Source organism: Bombina bombina, chromosome 5 (assembly GCF_027579735.1).
Source record: "Bombina bombina isolate aBomBom1 chromosome 5, aBomBom1.pri, whole genome shotgun sequence".
Taxonomy (NCBI): Eukaryota; Metazoa; Chordata; class Amphibia; order Anura; family Bombinatoridae; genus Bombina; species Bombina bombina.
The window spans coordinates 106,720,540-106,748,271 of NC_069503.1; the positions used below are offsets into that span (position 1 = coordinate 106,720,540).

The 27,732-nt window shown below is 39.1% G+C and overlaps 1 protein-coding gene across 2 annotated transcripts; it reads right to left on the bottom strand.

The window, feature by feature from the left end:
- Nucleotides 1–231: 231 nt before the first annotated feature.
- LOC128660014 (gastrula zinc finger protein XlCGF52.1-like) lies at nt 232–27,592 on the bottom strand. 2 transcript variants are annotated; one of them, XM_053713616.1, is made up of 3 exons: nt 27,405–27,592; nt 9,154–9,269; nt 232–2,762 (listed from the first exon to the last, which is right to left on the bottom strand). In XM_053713616.1, exons 2-3 carry the CDS (start codon nt 9,170–9,172, stop codon nt 1,579–1,581), a joined length of 1,203 nt encoding a protein of 400 aa, XP_053569591.1. In that variant the 5' UTR covers nt 9,173–9,269; nt 27,405–27,592; the 3' UTR covers nt 232–1,578. The 2 variants fall into 2 exon arrangements, with proteins under 2 accessions (XP_053569591.1, XP_053569592.1); XM_053713617.1 differs by lacking the exon at nt 27,405–27,592 and adding an exon at nt 19,722–19,880.
- Nucleotides 27,593–27,732: the final 140 nt, after the last annotated feature.

Below are 27,732 nucleotides of genomic sequence, written 5' to 3' on the forward strand. Positions count from 1 at the left end.
CATGTCCGCTCGCACAATCATAAATATGCCCCCAAGTCTCAAATCATATGTAAAGCAACAAGTCCTCCAGCACTTCCAATAATAAAAGACCTTTATTAATATTTTAACATGGGTCAACAAATAACTGCAACGTTTCGGGCCTAGCTCAGCCCTTCCTCATGCATCAGGAAGGGCTAAGTTAGGCCCAAAAAATTACAGTTATTTGTTGACCCATGTTAAAATATTAATAAAGGTCTTTTATTATTGGAAGTGCTGGTGGACTTGTTGCTTTACATATGATCATAAATGTAGCAGTTACTGATATAGGCCTTGATTATAAATGGAGTGCAAATCCACATGCTGCAATGGGAGTCTCGTTCTCATGCCCTGAGACACAGCACGAGAACAAGCAATGGCAGCAAATTTTAATATATATATATGTTTTTGTGTTAATATGTGTATATACTTAGAACAAATAATATACATGTATATAAGCATATTAACACAAAAACATATATATATTAAAATTTATATATATGTTTTTGTGTTAATATGTGTATATACTTAGAACAAATAATATACATGTATATAAGCATATTAATATAATTACAGGGAACACACAGTTCCCATTCCCATAGACCACAATGGAAAGACACTTTTCAGTGCCATTTTTTTTTTTAATACCTAACAGCCGCCGACTTTAGCTCCCAAGAACTGCTAAGTGAAGTTTTTTTTTTCTTTCCCTTTAAAGAAACCTAACACTTAAATTAAGGGACATTTTGTGGACATTTATAAAATTAACCAGAGACCTGATCTCTTGTTTATTTTATAAGCGCTAATTGCTACCACAAGCTCACGGTAGAAAAAATCAGCCACTTGTAATGGCTGATTACTTATTGCGCCCCCCACAAATGGGCAAATTTGTCCGTTTATGGGTGCGCGATAAATTAGCGCTCCACTTGTAATCTAGCCCATAGAGTCTCATTAAATAAAATCAATTTCCTATCAGTAATTCATCTGGTATATAAAATGTACAATACTAAGCATCTGTTGCTATAAGAAAAGATTTATCCACATGATGTGCACATTAAATATATCTCCCAGATGTCAATCATTTGAGACTGATGTTCTTGTTTATTTAAGTTTCTATAGCTCTATTCATATAAAGACTCCTTTATTCTGTAAATATAATTATTTTCTCTCCTATGTAAATCAAACATACAACTCCTAACACTGGCATATTAATAAACAACACTAGGGGTGCTTTGGGGGTGAATGGTTGTGTAAACTGGTTAGTATGAGGACATATTTGTATATTCCTGTGAAGGTTTTTATATTCTATCACATTTATATGAGAGAAACTGAGGTGCACATATATAGAGGAACAAAGGACAGCGGGAGAGCACTTCTAATATGGAGATTTTGCAAATGGGATTTAAAAAGTATTATTTACAATACCATTCTTTTTTACTCTTCTATTTAGAGAGTTTGTCCTCTTAAGAATAATTTTAAAATGTTTCCACACAGTGCATGTAAAGTTTATTTTATGTGTAAATATTTGGTGTTTTTGTGATACATTACTGGCATGGGATACCTTTTTCAATTTTCTATACATGTGAAAGGTTTTTCTCCTGTGTGAATCCTTCCATGATGTTTCAGAGTACTCTTTAGTGTGAAACATTTTCCACACTCTGTACATGTGAAAGGTTTTTCTCCTGTGTGAATCCTTTCATGAGTTTTCAGGTGACTTATTTGTGTAAAACATTTTCCACACTCTGTACATGTGACAGGCTTTTCTCCTGTGTGAATCATTTCATGAGTTTTTAGACTACTCTTTTCTGTAAAACATTTCCCACACTCTGTACACGTGAAAGGCTTTTCCCCCGTGTGACTCCTTTCATGATCTTTCAGATTATCTTTTCGTGTAAACCTTTTTCCACACTCTGTACATGTGAAAGGTTTTTCTCCTGTGTGAATTCTTTCATGTGTTTTCAGATTAGTCTTGTTTTTAAATCCTTTTCCACACTCAGTACATGTGAAAGGTTTTTCTTCTGTGTGACTCCTTTCATGAGATTTCAGATGACTCTTGTTTGTAAAACCTTTTCCACACTCTGTACATGTGAAGGGTTTTTCTCCTGTGTGAATTCTTTTATGACTTTTCAAATGACTCTTTAGTGTAAAACATTTGCCACACTCTGTACATATGAAACAGTTTTCTCCTGTATGACTCCTTTCATGAATTTTCAGATTACTCTTTTGTGTAAAACTGTTTCCACACTCATTACATGTGAAAGGTTTCTCCCCTGTATGGGTCGTTTTGTGATACTTAAGGCCGCCTTTAGATGTGAAACATCTCCCACATTCTGTACACGTGTGAGGTTTCACAACTGTGTGAACTGTGTGCTGTTCAAGGAGATGCAAATTACATATGACGCTTTTCTCACATTCTGTGCATTTGAAAGTTTTTTTATTTGTATGAATCATTTGGCTAGACTTAAGACATTTCCCTTCCTTAAAATGTTTTGAAAACTCAGTAAATGTGTGTGGTTTATCCTCTGGGATAATCATTTCACTAGATAAGGCATAAATGTTGTCCTCTTGTTTGATGACTAAATTACTTTCTGTATATAATGATTGCTGCCCAGTTCCTACCAATTTACCATCTCCTTTAAATATCTGCTGTGATTTTCCCAATGTTTGTGAATAGTCATTAGTGTCTAAGACTTTTAGAGTCTGCAATATAAGACTGGTGCTTCCTGTAGTGAAACTATTCAAGTGTTTGTCTGCATAAAAAGGAAAGGAATAAAGAAAATAAAGAAAGTTTATTCTTTATAATGGAATCCATATTAATACAAGTATTACATTATTTATTTATACTTTATAAAATGGCTTCTGTTTTGTGTTCATTTTTAAATTGATTTACCTGTAAAACACAAATTAAAACAACAAAAGACAAATAAAGTAAATGTTTCTACATTATAACAAACTAAACCACTAATTACTGAATAAAACAAATTATAGGGCACCATTAAAGGTGGATAATGTTCTCAACCAGTGAACAAGTACATCTGTATTCTGGGCAAGAGAGGTGGCATCCACAATCCTCATTTAACATTACACAAGCAAATGCATATACAGCCCTGCCCAGCTCATGCTCAACCAGTGGGGTGAGAATATGATGTCTTAATCATTATAGACTAATAATTAGTGTGTGGTGTTTTGAAAGGCTAAGGAGCAGTGATCTTATGATACTTTTTAGCTTTCGGCTGGGGTTGTTTGATTCATATAATCAGCCAAAAACATAAATTATGCTTACCAGATAAATTTCCTTCTGTATAAGGAGAGTCCACAGCTTCATTCCTTACTGTTGGGAAATACTGAACCTGGCCACCAGGAGGAGGCAAAGACACCTCAACCAAAGGCTTAAATACCTCTCCCACTTCCCCCAGACATTCTGCCGAGGGAACAAGGAACAGTAGGAGAAATATCAGGTTATAAAACATGCCAGAAGAAAAATATAATTTAGGGGGCCGTCCATCGAAGAAATATGGGCGGGAGCTGTGGAATCTCCTTACAGAAGGAAATTGAATTATCTGGTAAGCATAATTTATATTTTCCTTCTTAATATAAGGGGAGTCCACGGCTTCATTCCTTACTGTTGGGAAACTTATACCCAAGCTCTAAAGGACACTGAATGATAACGGGAGGGACAAAAAGAGAGGCAGACCTTAATCTGAGGGCACCACAGCCTGCATAAACTTGTAAAATTTAGAAAAAATATGTAAGGAGGACCAGGTAGCCGCCTTACGAATCTGATCCATAGAGGCCTTGTTCTTAAAGGCCCAAGAGGAAACCACTGCTCTAGTAGAATAAGCCATAATTCTCTGAGGAGGTTTAGGTCCCGCTGTCTCATAAGCTAAGCGGATAATACTCCTTAACCAAAAAGATAAGGAAGTCGAAGAGACCTTCTAACTCTTACACTTCTTCCCAGAATAGGCAACAAACAAGGAAGAAGTTAGTCTAAAATCCTTAGTAGCCTGAAGATAAAATGTCAAGGCGCGAACCACGTTCAATTTATGAAGCAACGTTTCTTCAAAGAAGGATTAGGACACAAGGAAGGAACCACAATCTCTTGATTGATGTTGCGGTCTAACACGGCCTTAGGGAGAAACCCTAACTTAGTACGTAGGACAGCCTTATCAGAATGGAACACCAGATAAGCAGGCTCACATTGCAAGGCAGCAAACTTAGATACTCTGCACATAGAAGCAATAGCCAGTAGAAAATGAACCTTCCAGGACAACAACTTAATGTCAATTTCATTCATAGGCTCAAACGGAGCCTGTTGCAAAACTTTAAGAACCAGATTCAGACTCCAAGGGGGAGACGAAGATCTGAACACAGGACTGATCCTAATCAGAGCCTTAACAAAAGACTGAACATCTGGAAGCTCCGAGAGCCTCTTGTGCAGTAAAACAGACAAGGCCAAAATCTGTCCCTTCAGGGAACTGTCCAAAAGACCCTTCTCCAGTCCATTCTGGAGAAACAATAGAATCCTGGCAACCTTAATTTTATGCCAGGGAAATCCATGTTCTTCACACCAGAATAAGTAGGTTCTCCACACCTTATGATAGATGCAACGAGTAACCGGCTTACGAGCTTGAATGAGAGTATCAATAACTCTCTGAGAAAATCCTCTCTTGGCAAGGACTAAGCATTCAATCTCCACGCTGTCAGCCTCAGAGAATCTAGATTTTGATGAGCAAAAGGACCTTGTTCCAGCAGATCCCTGCAAAAAGATAACCTCCATGGAGGAGAAGAGGACATCCTCACTAGATCCATGAACCATATCCTTTGCAGCCACAATGGAGCAATAAGTATTACTGACGCCTGATCTTGCTTGATGCGGGTCACTACCTGAGGAAGGAGTGGTAATGGCAAAAAAGGTAGATTAGACTGAACCTCCAAGGCACTGCTAATGCATCTATTAGCTCTGCCTGAGGATCTATCTCCGGCATCCCCCACATACTGCATATCTCTGCAAACACTTCGGGATGGAGAGACCATTCCCCTGGATGAAAGGATTGTCTGCTGAGAAAAACTGCTTCCCAGTTGTCCACACCCGGAATGTGGATTGCTGACAGTGAACAGTTGTGGGCTTCCGCCCACTCCAGAATCCGAGATACTTCTCTCATTGCTAAGGAGCTTCTCATTCCCCCCTGATGGTTGATGTAAGCCACCAAGGTTATATTGTCTGATTTTAAATCTGATAAACTAGGACAAACCCAGAAGAGGTCAAGCCTTCAGAGCATTGTAGATTGCTTGAAGTTCCAGAATGTTCATCTGGAGGGAGCGTTCCTCCTGAGACCACAGGTCCTGTGCCTTCATGGCACCCCAAACAGCTCCCCATCCTGATAGACTCATGTAGTCACACTCTACCAGGATGGCCTTAGAAAGGATGTCCTTCGGGACAGATGATCTGAACAGAGCCATCAAGAGAGTGATTCTCTTAAGTGGCTGTCCAGGGAAATCTGTTGACAGATCCAAATAATTGCAGTTCCACTGCCTCAGCATGCACAGCTGTAAAGGTCTGAGACGGAACCTGGCAAAGGGAATTATATATATGCTGGACACCATGACACCAATTACCTCCATACACTGAGCCAGAGATGGCCTTAAGGAGGTCCAGAGGGCAAGACATGCCGAAGCTAGCTTGCAATGTCTCTGGTCTGTTAGAAATACTGTCATGGATATCGAGTCTATTAAAGTACCCAGGAATTCTACCCTGGTGCTTGGAATAAGAGAAAGCTTTTCTAAATTTATCTTCCATCAATGAGATCGAAGAAGATGGTCTTCCACTAGAAGAAAGGATGGTGCTTAAACCAGAATGTCAACCAAGTAGGGAGCTACTGCTATACCCTGGGTTCTGGCGATGGCCAAGAGAGCCCCTAGAACCTTTGTGAAGATTTGTGGAGCAATAGCTAGATCAAATGGAAGTGCAATGAACTATAAGTGCTGATCCAGGAACGCAAACATTAGGAACTGGAAGTGTTCCCTCTGGATTGGAACGTGAAGGTAGGCATCCTTCAGATCTATCGTGGTCATGAACTGTCCTTCCTGAACTAGAGGAAGGATGGACCTTATTGTCTCCATCTTCAACAAGGGGACATTTAGAAACTTGTTTAAGCACTTTAGGTCCAGAATCGGGCGGGAAGTTCCCTCTTTCTTTGGGACCATGAACAGGTTTGAATAGTATCCCAAACCTCTTTCTGTGATAGGAACTGGGACAATGACCCCTAAGGAGGCCAGATCCCGAATGCACCCCAGAAAGGCTCCCCTCTTTTCTGGTCTGGAAGATGGGCTTGAGAGGAGAAATGTGCCCTTGGGTGTATGAGGTTTGAAACATATCTTGTATCCCTGAGCTATGACCTCCAGGACCCATGGATCCTGTACCTCCCTGAACCAAGCATCTGAAAATAGTGATAGTCTGCCCCTACACGATCCAGTTCTAGATCGGGGGCTGACCTTTCATGCCGACTTGGTCTCAGCTGGCTTCTTGTTCTGCTTGGATTTATTCCAGGATTGGGCCGGCTTCCAAGTGCTCTTGGTTTGCTCGGGCTTAGAGGAGGACTGCTGGCACTTTTCAGAACGATAGGAACAAAAATTAGATCCTTGTCCTTTAGATTTGTTCTTTTTATCCTGCAGTAGGAAGGCACCCTTGCCCCCTGTAACCGTAGAGATAATAGAGTCCAGGCCTGGACCAAATAAAATATTTCCCTTAAAGGGAAGGGAAAGTAGTCTAGTCTTAGAAGTCATGTCCGCAGACTAGGACTTCAACCAGAGCGCCCCTGGCGGGTCTGAATTGACAAACCAGAAATCTTAGCATTCAGGCAAATAATTTGCATGTTTGCATCACAGATAAAAGAATTAGCAATTCTCAAGGCTTTAATTCTTTCTTGGATAACATCGAGGGGACCCTCCACCTCGATCAAATCTGCTAAGGAGTCTCACCAGTAGGCCGCAGCTCCATAAACCGAGGCAACAGCCACTGCCGGTTGAAACAGGTAACCCGTATGCTGAAACATTTTTCTGAGAATATCTTCTTATCTATCAGCTCTCTGAATGACAAGCTATTCTCAAGTGGGGTAGTAGTACGTTTGACTAGCATGAAGATAGGGCCATCCACCTTAGGGACAGAACCCCACAACTCCAGATAAGAGTCCGGGACCAGGAATAATTCATTCTTAATAATGTTTGCCATTTTTACAGGTACAGGAAAAGTTAGCGGTGCTACCCTGTCCTCATACACTCTGTCTAATTTAGGGATCAATGGTTCATCAGGCAACTTGGCCTCTGGAACCTCTAATGTTGACAGAACCTCCTTTAGAAGAAAGTGTAAGTGTTTTTAAATCTAAAGGCTGGCTCCTCTGCAGCCGGAGGCCTAGAGGTAGCAGACTTTGATCCAGAAAGTTACCCTCTGAAGTGTGACCCATCCTTGGATATTTGAAAAACAGACAAATCTAATAGCTCTCCGGCCCAGGGGTCATCCAGTGATTTATGTTTAACCTTTCACTTGCGCTTTGCAGGGTGAGGTAAAGCACTAAGAGCCTCAGACACCGCAGTCTTTAACTGCGTGGTAAAGTCTGATGGTAAAAGGCTCCCTCCAGATGGAGGATCAGGTGTGCTATGGGAAGCTGCATGTGATGAGGGAGATGACTGAATGGTATGCACCTCAAGGGACGGCGAGTCCTCAGAGGTGGACAGTTTAGTAGTACTAAAGGGGTTAACCTTCTTAGACATAATAATCTTGTTGAAGCATATGGAATATAGTTGAGAGGCTGGGCAAACCAAGGCCTCCTCACAATATAGACAGGTATTACTGTTAGGGATAGAGGGAGTACCCTCGAGCATATTAGAATCCTCTATAGCTTGCGTAATAACAGTAGGACACAAAATAAATTATCTTTTATTTCACACAAAATGGCGCCTTTATACTCCCAATGACTGGGGCACCCACCACCTCCTAGACCCAGGCAACAGAGAAACAAACGTCTTCTCCGACAGCTAGCTCGCTCTGGGAAGGGAAAACTAAAGTGTGACCACACCCAGTCACGTGGTGTGCAAGACAGGACCGCCCCTGCTATGAGAAAAAGTGCATCAAGCTACAAGCTGTGCAGCGTTCAAAGTGAAAGTAAAAACCTGTGTGTTCCTTTACAGCATAACAACAGTCTATGAGCCCAATAAATCTCCACATAAAGCAGTATAAATCAATGTATCACATTTGATTAGTCTCCACTGGGCAACAACCTCCCTCAGGAGGCATTAACCCAAAATTCTATTAAGATAAAAGGAGCCACACTGTGGCCCTGTCTTATAGCGATTTCAACATTTGTAAAAATTGAAATGATCTTACCAGAATCCATGCTGTGGAACAGACACACAGCCTCTCAAGTGTGACAGTCTTGTAGCATCACTCCTGACATGGAATTGAGTGAAGAAAAAGCAGACAATGAAACTTGTCAACACTGGTTTCTTAAGATGTTAGCAGGTAGTCTGGATGGGTTCACGGGAAGACTCTTCCTGCATCTCCAGACTCTAACTTTAATCAATGCCCTCAATGAGAGGCTGACAAGACTACTTAAAACTCCAGTCCCATATTGAAGGGCATATATCCCTCCTGAGGAAGAACTCTGAAATCTTCTGACACTTCTCTGCCATCCTCCTGTGATGAAAGGCAAAGAATAACTGGGGGCTAGGGGAAGTCGGAGAGGTATTTAAGCCTTTGGCTGGGTTGTCTTTGCCTCCTCCTGGTGGCCAGGTTCAGTATTTCCCAACAGTATGGAATGAAGTCGTGGACTCTTCTTATATTAAGAAGGAAAACTTTATTAGTTTTAATAATACTCACTGTTAAATTAAGCACATAAATCAGTGGTGGTTCTGGGGTGGGGAATACTCACTGGGGGAGTTGTGGGTGTTCCACATATGGGAACAAGGTAGGCTTAAGTGTAGTTATGGTAGTTCCATGAGCTAGGTCAGGGCAAGGGAAGGTAGAGTTGCAGGTGTTGACACAAATGTTCTTAATAGATGCAGATATAAATGTAATAGTTCATATTTGTTTAATGAGTGATCTATTTTACCAGTAATTAAAGTCAGCATAATATCTATTTTACTCACCTAACACATATGAGTTCATGCTGATAACAGGCTCCAATGTCTGTGCTTAGGAAGAAGGTTCCCTTATTCACTGCAGTTACATCAATACCTGATATCTCTCAGTGCTCTGGCAGTGTCTGTAAAAAGTATATTAAAGGGACAGTAAACACCAGAATTGTTGTTGTTTAAAAAGGTAGATAATCCCTTTATTACCCATTCCCCAATTTTGCATAACCAACATAGTTATAATAATATACTTTTTACCTCTGTGATTACCTTGTATCTATGGCTCTGCAAACTGCCCCCTTATTTCAGTTCTTTTGACAGACTTGCATTTTTAGCCAATCAGTGCTTGCTCTTAGGAGCTTTACGTGCCTGAGCTCAATGTTATCTATAAAAAACACATGAACTAACGCCCTCTAGTGGTGAAAAACTGTCAAAATGCATTCAGATTAGAGCTGGTCTTCAAGGTCTAAGAAATTAGCATATATACCTCCTAGATTTAGCTTTCAACTAAGAATACCAAGAGAACAAAGCAAAACTGGTAATAAAAGTACATTGGAAAATTGTTTCAAATTACATGCCCTATTTAAATCATGAAAGTTTTTTTTTACTTGACTGTCCCTTTAAATTGTTTAGATAGTGGACATATGACCCCAACTGCACGAAAAACCCCTTAGTGAAGAATAATATAATTAGACACTTAAAAGAGTATTGGCAACTTAATATAGACTCCACAACTAATCCAATTATGCCATGGGCAGCACACAAGACAGTATTGAGAGGGATCCTTATTAAGGAAAAAACTCAATATAAAAAACAAAGGGACTCCGACATAAAACAGATCGAGACAGAAATTAAATCGTTAGAAACACTACACAGACAGAATCAATCAAAAACTACTTTGAAGCTGCTCACCAACAAAAGGCAGGATCTACACTCGCTACTAAATGAACACTCTTTAAGAGCGGCACACAAGTTCAAAACAAACTACTTTATTTTTTCTAACAAACCAGATAGATACCTAGCGAAGAAAATTAGGGACAACTATCAAGCCCTTGCCATAGCACAGATACAAAAGTCCAATGGACAGATGACCTCCCACCCTCAGGAGATTGTTGATATATTTGCACAGTTTTATAGTGAACTGTATGACGGTACAAAGACACAGCACAGCCCCTCAACGCAAAAGATATTTGATTCCTTCTTGGTAAAAGCGAATTTGCCACAGATAACTGAGGAAGATAGGGAGGCCCTAAATACCAAAATAACACATATGGAGGTGTTGACGGCTATCAAAGAACTTAAGCCAGGTAAAGCTCCAGGACCCGATGGGTTTCCAGGAGAATACTATAAAGCATTCAAAGAACTATTAGTGCCCCACTTGGTAGTGTTGGCAAACCATATTATGGAGGGAGGGACGATACCTAAGGATCTCCTGAGGGCTAGAATAGTGGTCATACCAAAACAGGGGAAAGATCCCACAAAATGTACTAGCTATAGGCCGATCTCTCTTATCAACCAGGACCTCAAAATTATAACGAAAATTATGGCCAATAGATTAAAACATATTTTACCCTCTATTATACACGCAGATCAGGTCGGGTTCATTAAAAGATAGGGAAGCCCCAGACAACATTCGCAAAATGGTTTCGGTAATAGATTATCTACGAGACAAAGGAGTGCCTTCTCTGGTCCTTTCACTGGACGCGGAGAAGGCATTCGATAGGGTGGATTGGAAATATATGTTAGCGATTCTTACAGAAATGGGATTTAATGGGGGATTTTTACAGGCTATTAAGGGATTATATTCAACACCTACAGCACAAGTCAGGGCAATAGGACACCAATCTAAAGAAATATGTATACTTAACGGTACGAGACAGGGATGCCCGCTCTCACCTTTAATCTTTGCACTATGCATTGAACCGTTGGCAGCATATATTCGGAATTGTCCTGATATATCAGGAGTGGAGATAGGGAAGATAAATCATAAAATAGCTCTATTTGCGGACGACGTGCTGCTTACGGTTACAAACCCGTTAGTATCCCTACCCTTCCTCTACCAAGCTTTAGATCTGTTTTCGCAAATATCGGGCTATAAAATCAATGCTGATAAATGCGAAGCATTGCCTTTATCTATCCCAAAACATACGATTAAATTGATCGAAGCCAATTTTGATTTTCAATGGGCACCAGAAGGGTTGAAGTACCTGGGGATTAAGCTAACTACACACTCCTCGAAATTATATATGGCAAATTACACTCCCTTGTTTAAGGCAATCCGATCTGAGTTAGGGAAATGGAGAAAGATGGGCTTTTCCTGGTATGGTAGAATGTCTGCGGTGAAGATGACAATCTTGCCCAGAATTCTATATTTATTCCGTGTACTCCCTATTAAAATCAATACTTCAGACCTAGACGACCTTCAGAAGGATATATGTAGATTTTTGAGAGATAATAAGAAATCGAGGATATCCCGACATATCTTACAAAGACATAGACAATTGGGAGGAATAGGCGTCCCTAACTTACACAACTATTATACAGCAGCCCGGTTGGCTCAGACTGCGATACTGGGGAGACGACAGACTGATATACTTTGGCCTGCTTTGGAAGCAGAAATGCTGAGGCAAGAGACACCGGATGGTATTCTCTGGAATAAGAATCTGAAAGACTCAGACGCCCTCTACCAAAATAAAATCACGATGCTCACTAGAAAACAGTGGATAGCTGCTAACCGGGAGGGAGGGATAGTTCCTACACACACACACAAGCAATGGCACTAAAATATATAGTGAATGAAGACTCCAAATATAGAATTAGGAAATGGGAAAACAAGGGGTTATACAGGGTGGCAGACTTGCAGTCCCAAGGCAAAGTACTGACTTATACCCAACTTCAAGAAAAAATAAAACCCACTCATCTGCAGTGGTTTCTGTATCTCCAGACAATGTCAGCCATACGGAATTACTTAGAGACAGCCATGACGCAAAGACAACAGTCCACCTTGGAATGGCTATGTACTTCTCCTAACAGGCCCAAAAAAGCAATCTCTAAATTATACATCTCCATACAACAGACCAAGAGCCAGACTAAATCCTCAGTAATGATACAATGGGAAAGAGATCTAGGCAAAGAGGTTGAGATAGACGACTGGGTTGAAATGTTTTCTCAGGCTAGTAAGGGACTTATTAGCGCAGATCTTAGAGAGAATATTTTGAAGACATCCTTCAGATGGTATTTGACGCCAATGAAAACCGCTCATATGATTAAGGGGAGCGGTAATCATTGCTATAGAGGATGTCAAGTGGTGGGCTCCTATATCCACATGTGGTGGGAATGCACTAAGGTAAGCGACATATGGCAGAGATTGTCCAACCTATTGAGTAAGGTGCTAAATGAACAGATAACTCTCACCCCAGCCCAAGCACTACTACACGAGAACATAGCTAGATACAATACACACATAAACGTGTTTATTAGGATTCTCTGTACCACAACGAGAATAACCATTGCCAAATACTGGAAGACGGAAGTACCGTCATGGACGGAGGTCCTATCCAGAATCCAGATGACATTCTCATTGTACGAGTCAGCAGCAAGAGAGTTAGATATAGAGCCTTGGTTCCAAAAAGTCTGGTTCTACTGGATAATGGAAAATAATAAAGAATGACACTTTATAATAGGGAGAGGAGACTCAGATAAGAAGGAGATGAAAAGGTATATTCTATATAGAGGCAACAAATATAGGAAATGGGTTGAAGATAGATGATGAAGGCGACTCAGACGGAGGCTCCCCCTGATGAGTTAATAATCTTTAGATGCTGTAAAGATAAAATGTGTAGTGCCTGAACATAACTCTATGAAAAAAACATATATACTGTTGATTTGTTGGTTTAATATGTTTGCATTTAAAGTTGTTGATAGTTTGTGTTGAAGATGTAAAGGAAAAGACCCCCCAAAAAATTACCCGATCCCTCACTAAGAATGCTAGTCTGAATAAGATTGCAAAGGAGAAATAAAGGGGGGAGGACTTACTACTGAAAATATCTCCACACTTCAGCATGATGACCTCTAGTTCAAGACTCAGAGACCTCAGAGAAAAGAAGAAAAATACGTACATCTGCCAAACTCTTTATGAGAGCAAATAAAGAGTGCAATACATGAACTCTAAATAAGGAGAATACCCTAGAGTCGGGGATGCTTTTGTTAAGTAAATGTAATGTTATGTTACCTGATGTATTTCATTGGTGAAATGTACATATATGTTCTAAGAAAGGTGGAAATGATGTGGAGTTAATTAATAAAAATTATTTCAACTAAATTGTTTAGATAGATAATAAAAAATAATGGGTCTGATTAACTGTACGTACGTTATAATTAAAGGCACACATAACAATTTGTGTGATACAGTTTAGCTGATTAGGTTATTACATATGTGCTATTGATTCAGCACAAGCATTTAGTGCAGTTAGCTCTGTGGGTGTTACAGTTGCACCTTAAATATTAATTTTTCCATAACTTTACAATAAAAGCTCAAGGAGTAGACCATTTTTTATACCAAACTTACAAATATAATCATTTTTTCCCCATTATTTATATCAAAGAGCAGCACTAACACAAATATTAAATATGAGTTGTTTAAATGTAATTTAAATCTAATACTACAGTATTGATATTGTACTTTCTATAGATCCTCACGGTCAGACATGTTGTATTTACTAAAAATAAAATGTGCATTAAAACCCACACACAAATAGTGATAATAATACAGACCAATATGCAGGAATATATCCAAAGTGAAAAGAGTATTTAATAGATACAGTACCACAAATACAAATAGTGCAAATGATGTTCTTGAAAAGAAAGAGAAAGAAAACCTTCATAGAATTATACTGTGTAAATCTTCACTCCCCAAATGGAAGGCAGACCCAGAATACTCACATTAGTTAGAGCTTTAACAGCTCAAGGTAATCAGTTCTATTGTGCAGACCCCAGCAGACTGGATACAGACACAGACAAATGCTTAAAGGACAGTCAACACCAGAATTTTTGTTGTTTAAAAAACATAATTTATGTAAGAACTTACCTGATATATTCATGTCTTTCATATTGGCAAGAGTCCATGAGCTAGTGACGTATGGGATATACAATCCAACCAGGAGGGGCAAAGTCTTCCAAACCTCAAAATGCCTATAAATACACCCCTCACCACACCCACAATTCAGTTTAATGAACAGCCAAGTAGTGGGGTGATAGAAAAAAGAGTAAAAAAGCATACAAAAAGAGGAACTGGAAATATAATTGTGCTTTTATACAAAAAATCATAACCACCATAAAAAGGGTGGGTCTTATGGACTCTTGCCAATATGAAAGAAATGAATTTATCAGGTAAGTTCTTAGATAAATTATGTTTTCTTTCATGTAATTGGCAAGAGTCCCTGAGCTAGTGACATATGGGATAGAAATACCCAAGATGTGGAAGTCCACAGAAGAGTCACTAGAAAGGGAGGGGGGAAAAAACAGCCATTTTCCGCTGAAAATATTAAATCCACAAAAAATAAGGTTTTTTTATAAATTGAAAGAAAAAATAAATAAAACATAAGCAGAAGAATCAAACTGAAACAGCTGCCTGAAGAACTTTTCTACTAAAAACTGCTTCAAAAGAAGCAAATACATCAAAATGGTAAAATTTAGTAAAGGTATGCAAAGAAGACCAAGTTGCTGCTTTGCAAATCTGATCAACCAAAGCTTCATTCTTAAAAGCCCAAGAAGTGGCGACTGATCTAGTAGAATGAGCTGTGATCCTCTGAGGCGGGGACTGTCCCGCCTCCAAATAAGCCTTATGAATCAAAAGCTTTTTCTTTTTTTTAAATATCTTTATTAAGCATAGCCAAGCATAACAACAACAAAAAAGACATAAATCAGCATAATCAATGTCAGGCAGAACAGTCATATAGTTAGAACATATAAATCTGGCAACAGACACCTTATACAGCTTACACAGTTTCCTGACATACAAGCCCATATTAATTTATCTGATAAATACTAAGAAATTTTGGCAAATTTTCCTCATATCTAAATAAAATAACCGAACAGGGGAAAGGGAAGAGAAAAAATAAATACAAATAATAAAGAAAGCCTAGTAACGTCCTCACAGTATCCGTAGGAGATCAAAACCGTAACCCTTGCTGACGGGTCTTGGACTGTATTAATCAATTTCCCCACTGTTTCTTATCCATGTGTCTGGAAATATCTGATGTAGGACCATTTCAGCAAAGCTCACAGAAGCTACAAATGGAGCCAAGATCTGGCCTTGTAAACAACAAGGGTATGACTTAATAATGGGAGCCCATCCTACCAAGAATTTTTTTTTTTTAATCTTTATTAATATCCAAAAAGAAAAACAATAATCAACATATACAGTAAATTTCCCCAAGATAACAAAGAAAGACTCTAGATCAATAGCATTTTTTCCAAGTTGATTTTTTCCCCTCCCCCTATCCCCCTATCCTGCATTGTCTACTTTTACATCAATTAATTATCACCAATAATTTTTTTATTCTTTTTTCAGACACCTAATGGAGATGGAAAGATTCAAACATAATCTGAGCTTGAATATCCCTAAAGACTTGTGACAAATTGGGAGAACTCTTCAAAATCCATTTTTTAAGAATATTATATCTCACTATTAATATAATTGTATTTAAAATCTGTGTTCTTGCACAATCCCTAGGGTTAGGGCTTAGCAAGATTATATCTTCCAGGGAGAAATAAATAGTATTCTCATAGACTCTGTTAAACCAGAATTGAACCTTCTGCCACAATTGACATATTTTAGGACAAGACCATAACATATGCAGAAGATCCGCCCCAGTATATGAGCAATGCTCACACATAAAGACTTTATTTGGATAAAATTTACACAGCTTTGCTGGTGATATATAATAATTGTTTAATAATTTAAGATGAGACTCTTTCCAGCTGACTGGCACTGGGTATTTGGCCACTAACGCGAGACTATTAGATATCTTCTCTCGATCTATTGTTGGAATATATGGTAGCCAGAATTTAATCAATTTGTCCTCCTCTAATATGCCTTGCTTGGTGAGCATAATATCATAAATTAAAGAAATCGATGCATCCCCAGCTATATTTTTTTGGATAAAGATCTTAACCTATAGCCACTAGCTGTCCGCCACTTTTGAGAACCAATAAAATGTCGAATTTTTAAATATGCATACCGATTCGTCCTTGGGAGAGAAAACTGTTCAAGAATTATTTCCCATGGAGGTACCTGGAATTCATGGTTTAATAATTGGTGGATGTATTGGAGACCTTTAAGCTGCCATTCTTAAAAGCATTTTTGATCTAATCCTGGTAGAAATAAAGGGTTCCCCCTGATAGGCAAAAATTCAGAAAAGGATGGATCAATACTAAGTAATTTACAGAACTTATGCCATACCACAATTATATTCTTGAAAGAAAGAAGAGTAGATACTCTCCATGGCAAGCTATGTGGAGAACAATGTAAAAGAGCTTTCAACGACCAAGGAGTAATCATAAATGATTCAGCATCGTAAGAGGTGACCAGATTAGTCTGAGAAATCCAAAATCACTAGCAAATTTAATCAGCGAGGCCAAATTGTATAGTCTGATGCTGGAAAGAGCTAACCCAGCATCTGTATATTTTTGAGATAGTCTATTAAGTGATAAACAGGCTTTTTGGATTTCCAAATGAATTTGGAAAACCATGATGCCAATTTCTTTAAATCTTTATTTAATATAATGAGCGGGAGGTTTTGAAGGGGATATAAGACTCTTAGAAAAATTATAGTTTTGATCAAATTAATAGAGGCTGTAAGAGACAAGGGAAAGGCAGCCCATAACTCAAGATCCTCTTGGATTTCTGAAAGAGCAACCCAAAATTCGCCTGATACCAATGTTTCGGATTTTTATGAATCTCTAGCCCAAGGTATTTAATAGCATTAACTTTGTGAAATATTGTATTAGTTTGTTCTAAAGATCGATTCCCAATCCACATAAGTTCACTCTTCTCCATATTGATTTTATATTTTGCAAACTAAAATCGTTTATCGCATCAATTACGTTAGGGATTGTATCAGCAGTTTTATTAAAAAAGAATAAAATATCATCTGCACACAGCAACATTTTTAGATTTTGACAACCGAGTGGAATCCCTGGGAGAACCTCCCGCAACTTAATTGCCAGTGGTTCAAGAACAATATTAAAAAGAATTGGAGAGAGGGGACAGCCCTGTCTTGTTCCTCTCTGCAGAGTTATCTTGGGAGAGACCATACCATTAGCAAGAAGAAACGAGACCGGGTTCTGATAAATTTTTTGTACAAAATGAAAAAAATTATTTGAGAAACCAAATTCGGTCAAAGTTGAAAAAAGATGTGTCCAAGAGATGCTATCAAAGGCTTTGACCGCATCTAGAGTAAGAACAGCTATATCTTTAAGGTCATCCCTCTCTCTAAATTGCTCCAAATTCCAGATATAGTCAACTAATGTAATTAATTTCCATATATTTTTAGAGGAGCTCCGCGATGTCATGAAGCCCACCTGATCGGGGTGAATAAGTTTATCTAAGCATGAAACTAATCTACGGGCTATAATAGAAACTAAGATTTTATAGTCCGCATTGAGAACTGAGATAGGCCTATAAGAGGCCGGATCCTCCGGATTCTTACCTTTTTTTAAGATCAAAGAGATATTAGCCACTGTAAACATAGACAAAATTACATTAGCTGATATACAATAATTATTATATAGTCTCTCTAGTATTGGTATTATTTAATCGTCCAAACTTTTATAAAATTCAGATGGTAACCCATCCAGGTCCGCTGCTTTATTAAGTTTAGACCGCTCTATAGCTTTACTAATTTCTTCTACTGTGATAGGAGCATTAAGAACATCTAGCTCCTCTTTCTGGATCTTATGAACAGTAATCTGCGACCAAAACTTCTCCCGATTACCTCTATTGAACTCACCTTTCGTATATAATTGCTGATAATATTAAAAAAAAATCCCGATATTTCCTCCGTCTGGAGTGAATACCCTTAGATTGAATTACCGGAATAAAATTCTTCTTTTTCCTAACTTTGACCAATCTGGCAAGATTTTTAGCAGAACTACCGTGGAAACTCCTAAAAAGTAAATTAATTTTCGACTCCTCTTCTTGAAGTTTTTGTAATAAAAAAGCATCTCTTTCCTTCCTATGGTTCATATATATATATTCCAGTTAAGAATTGAACGGTCACTACAATATTTTTTAAAGGCATTTCAAACTTGATTCATCAACTGTAAATCCCGGGCCCAGTTTATCTTATTTCAAACATCCAAATAAACCTTAATATCCCCCCGGAGGACTGCTTTAGCGCCTCCCAGAAAATTTCTATTTTACGCAGATATGCAGTATTAAACATACAATAATCATTCCATTTCTATCTTATCCAAGACCTATATCTGGGATTATTGTATAGAAATCGAGGATAGAAAGATCTAGGTACTTTTGGGTTACACCTATCCTGAAAAGAAAAAGCTATAGAGATAATCGAGTGGTCCGAGATCAAGATCTCCCCAATTCCTACCTCCAATTTACAGGTTGAAAGAGACTCAGAAATTAAAAATAGATCTATCCGTGAAAATGTTCTATGGACTTTGGATTCACATGTAAAACTTTGTATATCAGGATTTAGCCTACGCCAAATATCATTAACCTGTAGTTTCTGACAGAGTCTAATAAAATACTTTGAGCTTCTCTTATTCTCTGGAATATTTTTGCAAGATAATCTAACCAATTCCGGACATAGCGTCATATTAAAATCCCCCCCCAATTATCAAATTCTCTTTTATATAGGGAAACAATTTGATCTTAATCTTCTCCCAGAATTCCTGGTTGAATTTATTTGGCCCATAAATATTACAAAGAATACATTTGGTATTATTTATAAGAATGTGCAGTATCCTAAATCTAGCATCTGGATCCGTCTACACCTGTAGAATCTTGTAATCTAGTGATTTATTTATCAGAATAGCTATGCTGCATTTCCTACTTCTGGTAGGGGATGCAATTACCTCTCCCACCCATTTAATATTAGGTTTGCTCACTTCCTGTTCTTTAAGATGGGTCTCCTGTAAAAAGGAGATATCAGATTTAGTTCTGGCTAGTAATTTTACAATCATTTTACGTTTTGAGGGTGAGGAGATCCCTCCAACATTCCACGATGTTATTTTAAGCTCCATAAACTAAAACTTGTCAATTAACCCACGGGTCCTGGGGGGAAAAATAATACAAAAAAAAAAAAAGAGCCAACAAGGGGGAAGTGGAGAGGAGAAAAAAAAAAGAAAGGAGGGATACACCCCTATCTCATAACATAAGGAACACAAATCCTTTAGCATATATTGCAGCTTAAGCAACAACCGGTATAGCTTCAATAATAAAAAAAATAGAAACCCACTGGAAAACCAGATATAGCAATTTATATTGCAATCTTCTGAAAAACTTTCTTGGGAATAAGAAAACAAAAAATATCTAATTTATCCTTAAGAAATTCTTTCACCTCTCCCACCTCTGAGAAGACCAAACGTGTGCTCAGCTATTATTTTGGCTGGATAAACCATCCGAGCATTTATTCCTTTGTTTATAATTTGGGTACAGTAGGGTGCCATTGTCCTTCTTCTTAGTGCGGTTTCAGCTGAAAAATCCTGAAAAAGCAAGATTTTACTATTACCAAATATGAGAGAATCCTTTTGCTTTTTAAACAATTTCATTATTTCGATTTTATCCTGGAAGTTTAATACTTTACAAATACACATTTTACTCCTACCCATGCCTTCCGCCAAGGATTTCCTAGGGCCAATTCTATGTGCTCTTTCAATCACGATTGGTAACATTGACTGTTGGACACCCAGCCTCTGCTGTAATAATAGAGAAGTGAACTTTAATAGATCATCAAATTCGACAGACTCAGGGAGGCCCACAATTCTAATGTTATTGTGTCTTGCACGATCCTCAAGGTCGTACAACCGCACTTGTAAATTGTTAATTTTGGAATCTTGTTGAGCAATAATATTCCCTTGGGCACTAACTTGATCTTCCAAGTCAGAAATCCTGTTCTCTGCCTCTTGCATTCTATTCGAAAACTGCCTAACATCTGCTGACAGAGACAGAGATTTCCGAAGAAATTGTACCCAACTCCTTTTTAATCATGTCAAATTGGGGAGATAATAATTCAGATAATTGTACAATCAGGGACTGGGTGTCTACTACATTAGCCATTGCCTCAGGCGTGGTGTCTAGGCTAGAATCGGGCAATTTAGCTTTTTTGTCTTTAGCTTTGCTCAGCATTCTCGGTGAAGATTTCCCCTGTGTAACAAATGTATCCATTAACGTGGAGTGAAAAGTGAATATATAAACAACCCCCCCCTATATTTGTTCTGTGTTCTTTATGGGAGTATGAACATGAACATCTACATAAAATGGTGTATAAATAAATGTACATATATGTCCATATGCACAATCCAGTGCTGCTAGGGACTCTGGCAAAGATACGTGCCAGTCCACCTACCCTTCGTGTTGTGTGTATAAAAATAAGTGCTACAAAAAAAATAAAAAAAATAATGAAACCTCTTCCTAATGAAGAGAAAAAAATAGAGTGATCTATCTTAAGGTTAATCAAAAGTGATTTAGACCTCTGTAACGAGTACTTTTTTATGCCGGGTATTATATCAGAATAGTCTCTGGAGTGTACACCCCCCTTGATAATTATTATGCTCATCTGTGACAATTATTTCTTCAGTGTGAGAAAGGTCCCTGTAATATAACCTAACAGCTTGCACCTAAGTGAAGTTCCTCTAACAATCTACAAAACATAGAAAAGATAGATACAGTTTTATCTGATCTTCACCCACAGTAAGGGAACAAGTATAATATAGATCTATAGGTCTATCTAGTAGTTAAGTAATTAGTCCCCTTACTATCTAGGAGACAAATATAAAATACAGACAGTTTTAACTGAACTTCAGCAGTGATCTACTAAAACACAGAATGTAGTTAATTTCACCTCTAAGAATTAGCTGATCTATCTAATGTTAATCAGCAATTATTTTAGGCCTAAGTAGACAATAATCAAAATAAGTATTATACTGTTCACCCAAAAATTCCCTAAACCTAACAATAATACATTGCATTTGAATTATTTGACATGCAGAAAAAAGAATTATTGTAACTCTTATTGTAACAAAATGAAAATATTAACAATTAACATAAAGTTCTGACATAATGTATCTACGTACAGTTCAGAGTGCCATCCAGCAAAGGAAGCAGAATCACTATTTTTGTGCAGTAGAGCAGACTTTCATACTGACTTTAATTGAACTTAAAAATGTCCTTGTAAGACCTTTACCCATCTATGGCAATTCTCTTAGACATCTTCCATGCATAAAAAGGAACATCACAACCGCAAATAATGCACCAGATAGCAACCGTCAAGCCCCACTTAAGAAACAACCGGGGCTTGTAGTAAACTACTATCGGACTCCTGCTCGACCACCACTCAGTAATTTACTGAAAAACCTCAGGGGCTTTATCTGGTCTGTAGAATAGCCAGTTAAGATCTCCTTTTAAATGGCCTGATGTTAGCGGGACTACGGCACAGATAACCCTACCACATCTGAGCCCACCGATGACACAGTCCCCCGATAATACTTCTTTAATCCTACCATTGTGGAGACACTTTAACACTCTGAGCGCCGTTTTACAAAGGATCACTTCATGAGAAGCAAAAAAGACACAACGGTAGGGACAGCAGTGGGCTCCGTATCCCAATGAAGCTTTTAGAGGGCTCCAGCTCCAGCCAGACCTGCCCTCCTGCACTATGTATACTAATGTAGCAGCCGGGGTAAGTGGCTGCGAGATGAAAGATGAAGGATCAGCGACCTCTCACTTCGCCGCTGTGCAATTGCTCTGTACCGCTCCTCCCTCACTGGCGGATCTCTCTCAGGGTATTATAACTGATGTATTTAAGCCGGCAGCTTCTGTATATGGCTGCAATATAATACAGTTATGTCATATTTCCCGTATACAACTCACCCCTTCCACCGGTTGAACCTTTTTAGCACTAGGATCCTGTAGGGGATTTGGATGTTAGAGCTGGAGAGCAAGCCTTACGGCAGGAAGCCACGCAGTCGGACACCTGATTATGTGGAAGCTCACTAAGCACACCCATGGTCCTTTAGTGCAACAGCATGTGGCTTACACCAAATCAGCACCACGACCCGTCAGCGGGCAATCATGGGTTCCACAAAGGGGCCCCAGCTCAAGGACCTTTCCGACGGCACTCCTGCATGCCTCGATGGATCAAATGCCAGAGTCTGGATTGAACTGAAGAGTAGCTGGCTAGCCGTTCAGACTAGCTCTCCGCAGTCGACCACCACCGATACTCTCCTGTATCCATTCTTATAGGTAGCTTACAGGGAAAATTTTAAATGCACTGCCAAACAGTCGCAAGCCGAAATGGCTTTTCAGGACTTCAAACTCTCAGATGGGCCATAGCCACGCAGAGCGCCACACTCAAAGCCCTCGGTAAGCTGTCCAAGGTAAGTGGCAAAGAGTGAGGAGCTGGTGAATTGGCATCCTCTCACTACACCGGTATGCAGGTAAACTGCAAAACTCCTCCCCCAACGGAAGTACATGAATCAAAAGCTTTAACCAAGATGCCAAAGAAATGGCAGAAGCTTTCTGACCTTTCCTAGAACCAGAAAAGACAACAAATAGACTAGAAGTCTTCCTGAAATCTTTAGTAGCTTCAACATAATATTTCAAAGCTCTTACAACATCCAAAGAATGTAAGAATCTCTCAAGCGAATTCTTAGGATTAGGACACAAAGGAACAACAATTTCCCTATTAATGTTGTTAGAATTCACAACATTAGGAAGACATTTAAACAAAGTCCTCAAAACAGCCTTTTCCTGATGAAAAATCAGAAAAGGAGACTCACAAGAGAGAGCAGACAATTTGTAAACTCTTCTAGCTGAAGAGATAGCCATAAGAAACAACACTTTCCACCAAAAATAGTTTAATATGCAAAGAATGCATAGGCTCAAAAGGAGGAGCCTGCAAAGTCTTCAGACCCTAATTAAGACTGCAAGGAGGAGAGATTCATTTAATAACAGGCTTGATACAAATCAAAGCCTGAACAAAACAGTGAATTCAGGAAGCTCAGCAATCTTTCTATGAAATAAAAAAGAAAGAGCAAAGATTTGACCATTCAAAGTACTTGCGGACAAACCTTTATCCAAACCATCCTAAAGAAGCTGTAAAATTCTAGGAATTCTAAAAGAATGCCAGGAGAATTTATGAGAAGAACACCATGAAATATAGGTCTTACAAACTCGATAATAAATCTTCCTTGAAACAGACTTATGAGTATTATGAGCATAGTATTAATCACTGAGTCATAGAAACCTCTATGACCAAGCGTTCAATTTCCATACCTTCAAATTTAACGATTTCAGATCCTGATGGAAAAACGGCCCTTGAGACAGAAGTGGCCAAGGCTGGCAACTGGACATCCGGACAAGATCCGCATACCAAAACCTATGAGGCCACGCTGGTGCTACCAGAAACACAAACAATTGTTCCACGATGATCTTGGAGATCACTCTTGGAAGAAGAACTAGAGGTGGAAAGATATAAGCAGGTTGGTAAAACCACAGAACTGCCAAAGCATCCACCATCTCCACCTGAGGATTCCTAGACCTGGATAGGTACCTGGGAAGTTTCTTGTTTAGATGAGAAGCCATCAGATCTATTTCTGGAAGACCCCACATCTGTACAATCTGACAAAATACATCTGGATGGAGAGACCACTCCCCCAGATGTAAGGTCTGACGGCTGAGATAATCCATTTCCCAATTGTCTATACCTGGGATATGCACCGCAGAAATTAGACAAGAGCTGGATTCCGCCCAATAAAGTATACGAGATACTTCTTTCATAGCTAGTGGACTGTGAGTCCCACCCTGATGATTGACATATGCCACAGTTGTGATATTGTCCTTCTGAAAACAAATGACAGAGGCCAAACCTGAAGAGCCCTGAAAATAGCACAAAGTTCTAAAATATTGATTGGTAACCTCACCTCTTGAGGTTTCCAAACCCCTTGTGCTGTCAGAGATCCCCAGACAGCTCCCCAACCTGAAAGACTTGCATCTGTTGTGATCACAGTCCAGGTAAGACGAACAAAGGAGGCCCCTTGAACTCTACGATGATGGTCTAACCACCAAGTCAGAGAGAGTTGAGTGTTGGGATTTAAGTATATCATTTGTGATATCCGAGTATAATCCCTGCACCATTGATTCAGCATACAAAGCTGTAGAGGTCTCATATGAAAACGAGCAAAGGGGATCCCGTCTGATGCTTCAGTCATGAGACCTAAAACTTCCATGCACATAGCCACTGAAGGGAATGATTGAGACTGAAGGTTTCGACAAGCTGAAACCAATTTCATTTGTCACTTTTCTGTTAAAGACAGAGTCATGGACACTGAATCTATCTGGAAACCTAAAAAGGTGACCCTTGTCTGAGGAATCAAGAAACTCTTTGGTAAATTGATCCTCCAACCATGTCTTTGAAGAAACAACACTAGTTGATTTGTGTGAGATTCGGCTAAATGTAAAGACTGAGCTAGTACCAAGATATTATCCAAATAAGGAAACACCGCAATACCCTGTTCTGTGATTACAGATAGAAGGGCACCGAGAACCTTTGAAAAGATCATTGGAGCTGTCGCTAGGCCAAATGGAAGAGCAACAAATTGGTAATGCTTGTCTAGAAAAGAGAATCTCAGAAACGGATAGTGGTCTGGATGAATCGGAATGTGAAGATATGCATCCTGTAAGTCTATCCTGGAGATATAATGACCTTGCTGAACAAAAGGCAGAATAGTCCTTATTGTCAGATATGCTGTTCCATTAAATCTTGTATGCTAACCTTGCATCACACACTATAAAAACTTGTCATGCCCCCATTTCCAGTGCCTAGTTTCTAAACTGTGGACGTTCCATAGGCGGCATCCAGATCGTCCTCGATTTACAGCTGGTGGGCAGCTGTCTTGAGGAGACAGGTATGTCAGGTATGCTGTTCCTTTAAATCTTGTATGCTAACCTTGCATCACATGCTATAAAAACTTGTCATGCCCCCTTTTCCGGTGCCTAGTTTCTAAACTGTGGACGTCTAGAGACCTCGCTCTCCAGTGTTTCCTGTCGTGAACTAAGTGTCTGTGCCTTCTCCTATCCCTTGGGGATTTGCCAACTGTCAAGAAACAGTTATTTTCTGAGTAGCCTCTGCTACAATCACCTGCTGTTATCATTGCAGCTTCCTTGTCTGTGAACAGCTACATCGTCTGTCAACTGAGCCTGATACAGGCAGACCACTCACTCAATTCCGCCACTGGTTACGGCACTTACCTTAAACCGCTCTTACAGGATTACCAGTTTGCCTGACTTCCTGCAACAAATCCCGGACTGCTGATTCAAGTATCAGTCAGACTACTCTGACACGTAACCGCTTTTGGTTACAGGACTTCCAAGTCACCTGCTATACCGGTATCTTACCAGTGCTGCCTGCTCGTAGTGAGGATCTCCACTGTATTTCTCTTAACCCCCTGTTGGAGATCATAGCCGTAACCATTTCTTTGTCCTCCATTGCTTTCCTGTTGGACATTTACACTTATGACATCATAAGAAACACGGCTCTATTTCATACTAACTTTCAATGCCATAGTTCTGGATACTTAGTTGCCATACATATTAAGTATCTCTCAGCTACATTTGGCATAGATTAAAGGGCTAACTGCAGTTGTGATCCACAAGTAATACTGCATAGTTTATACCTATGGTTTAGAACATAATACTAGGCCACAAAATATAACATGGATCCAGCAGAATTACCGCAAATTGTATATGCCCTCTCACAAAGGGTCGATCAATTATCCCAAAGATTCAGAGAGCTGCAAGTACAAAATGATAGCCTCTGCAGCATTATAAAAGACACAATGTCAATAAAGTTAACTTCTGCAGATACCAATCTGGAACCACAAGTCTGCATGTCTGATAAATTCTCAGGAGACAGGTCCCAGTTCAGGCAATTAAAAAATGCATGCAATCTATTATTCTCATTAAAAATGAAAACCTATTGCACTGAACGCATAAAGGTGCTCACAGTGATTTCATACCTCAGAGGTTAAAAGACCAGAGGGTAAAAGACCAGTGGAGGAATACCTCCCAGAGTTTAAACAATATTCTAGGGACACAGAATGGAGTGATATAGCACAGGAACCAGTACCGCATAGGGTTATCAGACCCTGTAAAAGATGAACTTGCCGTATTGATGTCCCTAAAACCCTAGAAGGATTAATTGCTCTTGGCATACAGACTGACAGATGGCTAAGGGAAAGGAAATTAGAGAGACAAACTGCAGAATCATCAACCAAAGTGCCTTCAGATTACCCAAGAACAACTACATCTCAGGTGTCAGAACCTATGGACATAGGTTTCACAAAAGGACCACTCCAACCAGAAGAAAGGAATCGCTGCAGAATAAAGAACCTTTGCATGTATTGTGCCTCAAGCTTGCATACAGTAAAAGACTGCCCTAACCTACAGAGGCAGAAGAAGTGTAAGTCCCACACAACGTATACCTGTTTAACCACCAACATTAAGAATGTTGCTTACTGTTCTCTGTCTCTCTCTTTACAGTGGGATCACCACCAACATCACAGTAAATCTATCATCGATTCAGGAGCTCATTTCTAATGTTTCCTTGTGAGGATCTATTATGTAGAGCAGTGAAAATATTTAAATTGTAACTTAGTAACAAGTTAAGTATAATTTGAAGAGATGTAGCAAAAACTAGGATTCCTAATAACATTGCTGAGTTCTGTTAATCCTAATTTTGCAGATAATATACAAAGCTTTTAATAAGGATAATCCTTAATGTCCTTATCTGTTTTAGAACTCTGTTTTAGCATATGCCAGAAATTGACAGAGGGGAATTTAGGTTATAATTAAACTGTATGAGCCTGCAATGCATTGTAACTAAATCACAGTGGAAAATAATGAGAAAGTACTCCCAGGTACAAACAGTTGCAATATAAGCAGTTCTTTTTAAAAGTCAAATAATGTTGTTTAACATCCAGTGATCACAATGTATGTGCACATAAAAACAGTAACAATATTTTACCTGGAGTGTTTAAGTAGTAACGCCTGGCACAGGGATTTAAGTAGATCCAAGTTTGCTTGTCAGCTACAAGGTAATGGTGTCTGTATGCAGAGAGATGATCCACACACAGCAGCGGAGTTGCTTCAACACTGAGAAACACATCTGTATGTGCTGCAGGTTCAGGAGGTGTGTCAGTCTGCACATGTGTGATTGGGGGAAAAGCAGACTGGAATATAGCACAGAAAGAAAGCAAACTTACGAATCAACTTTGACAGAATCTCCTCTGAAAATTAAATAAGAGAGATTAATTAGAAGTAGAATATCCAAGAATCTTCCTTTTGTAGAATAT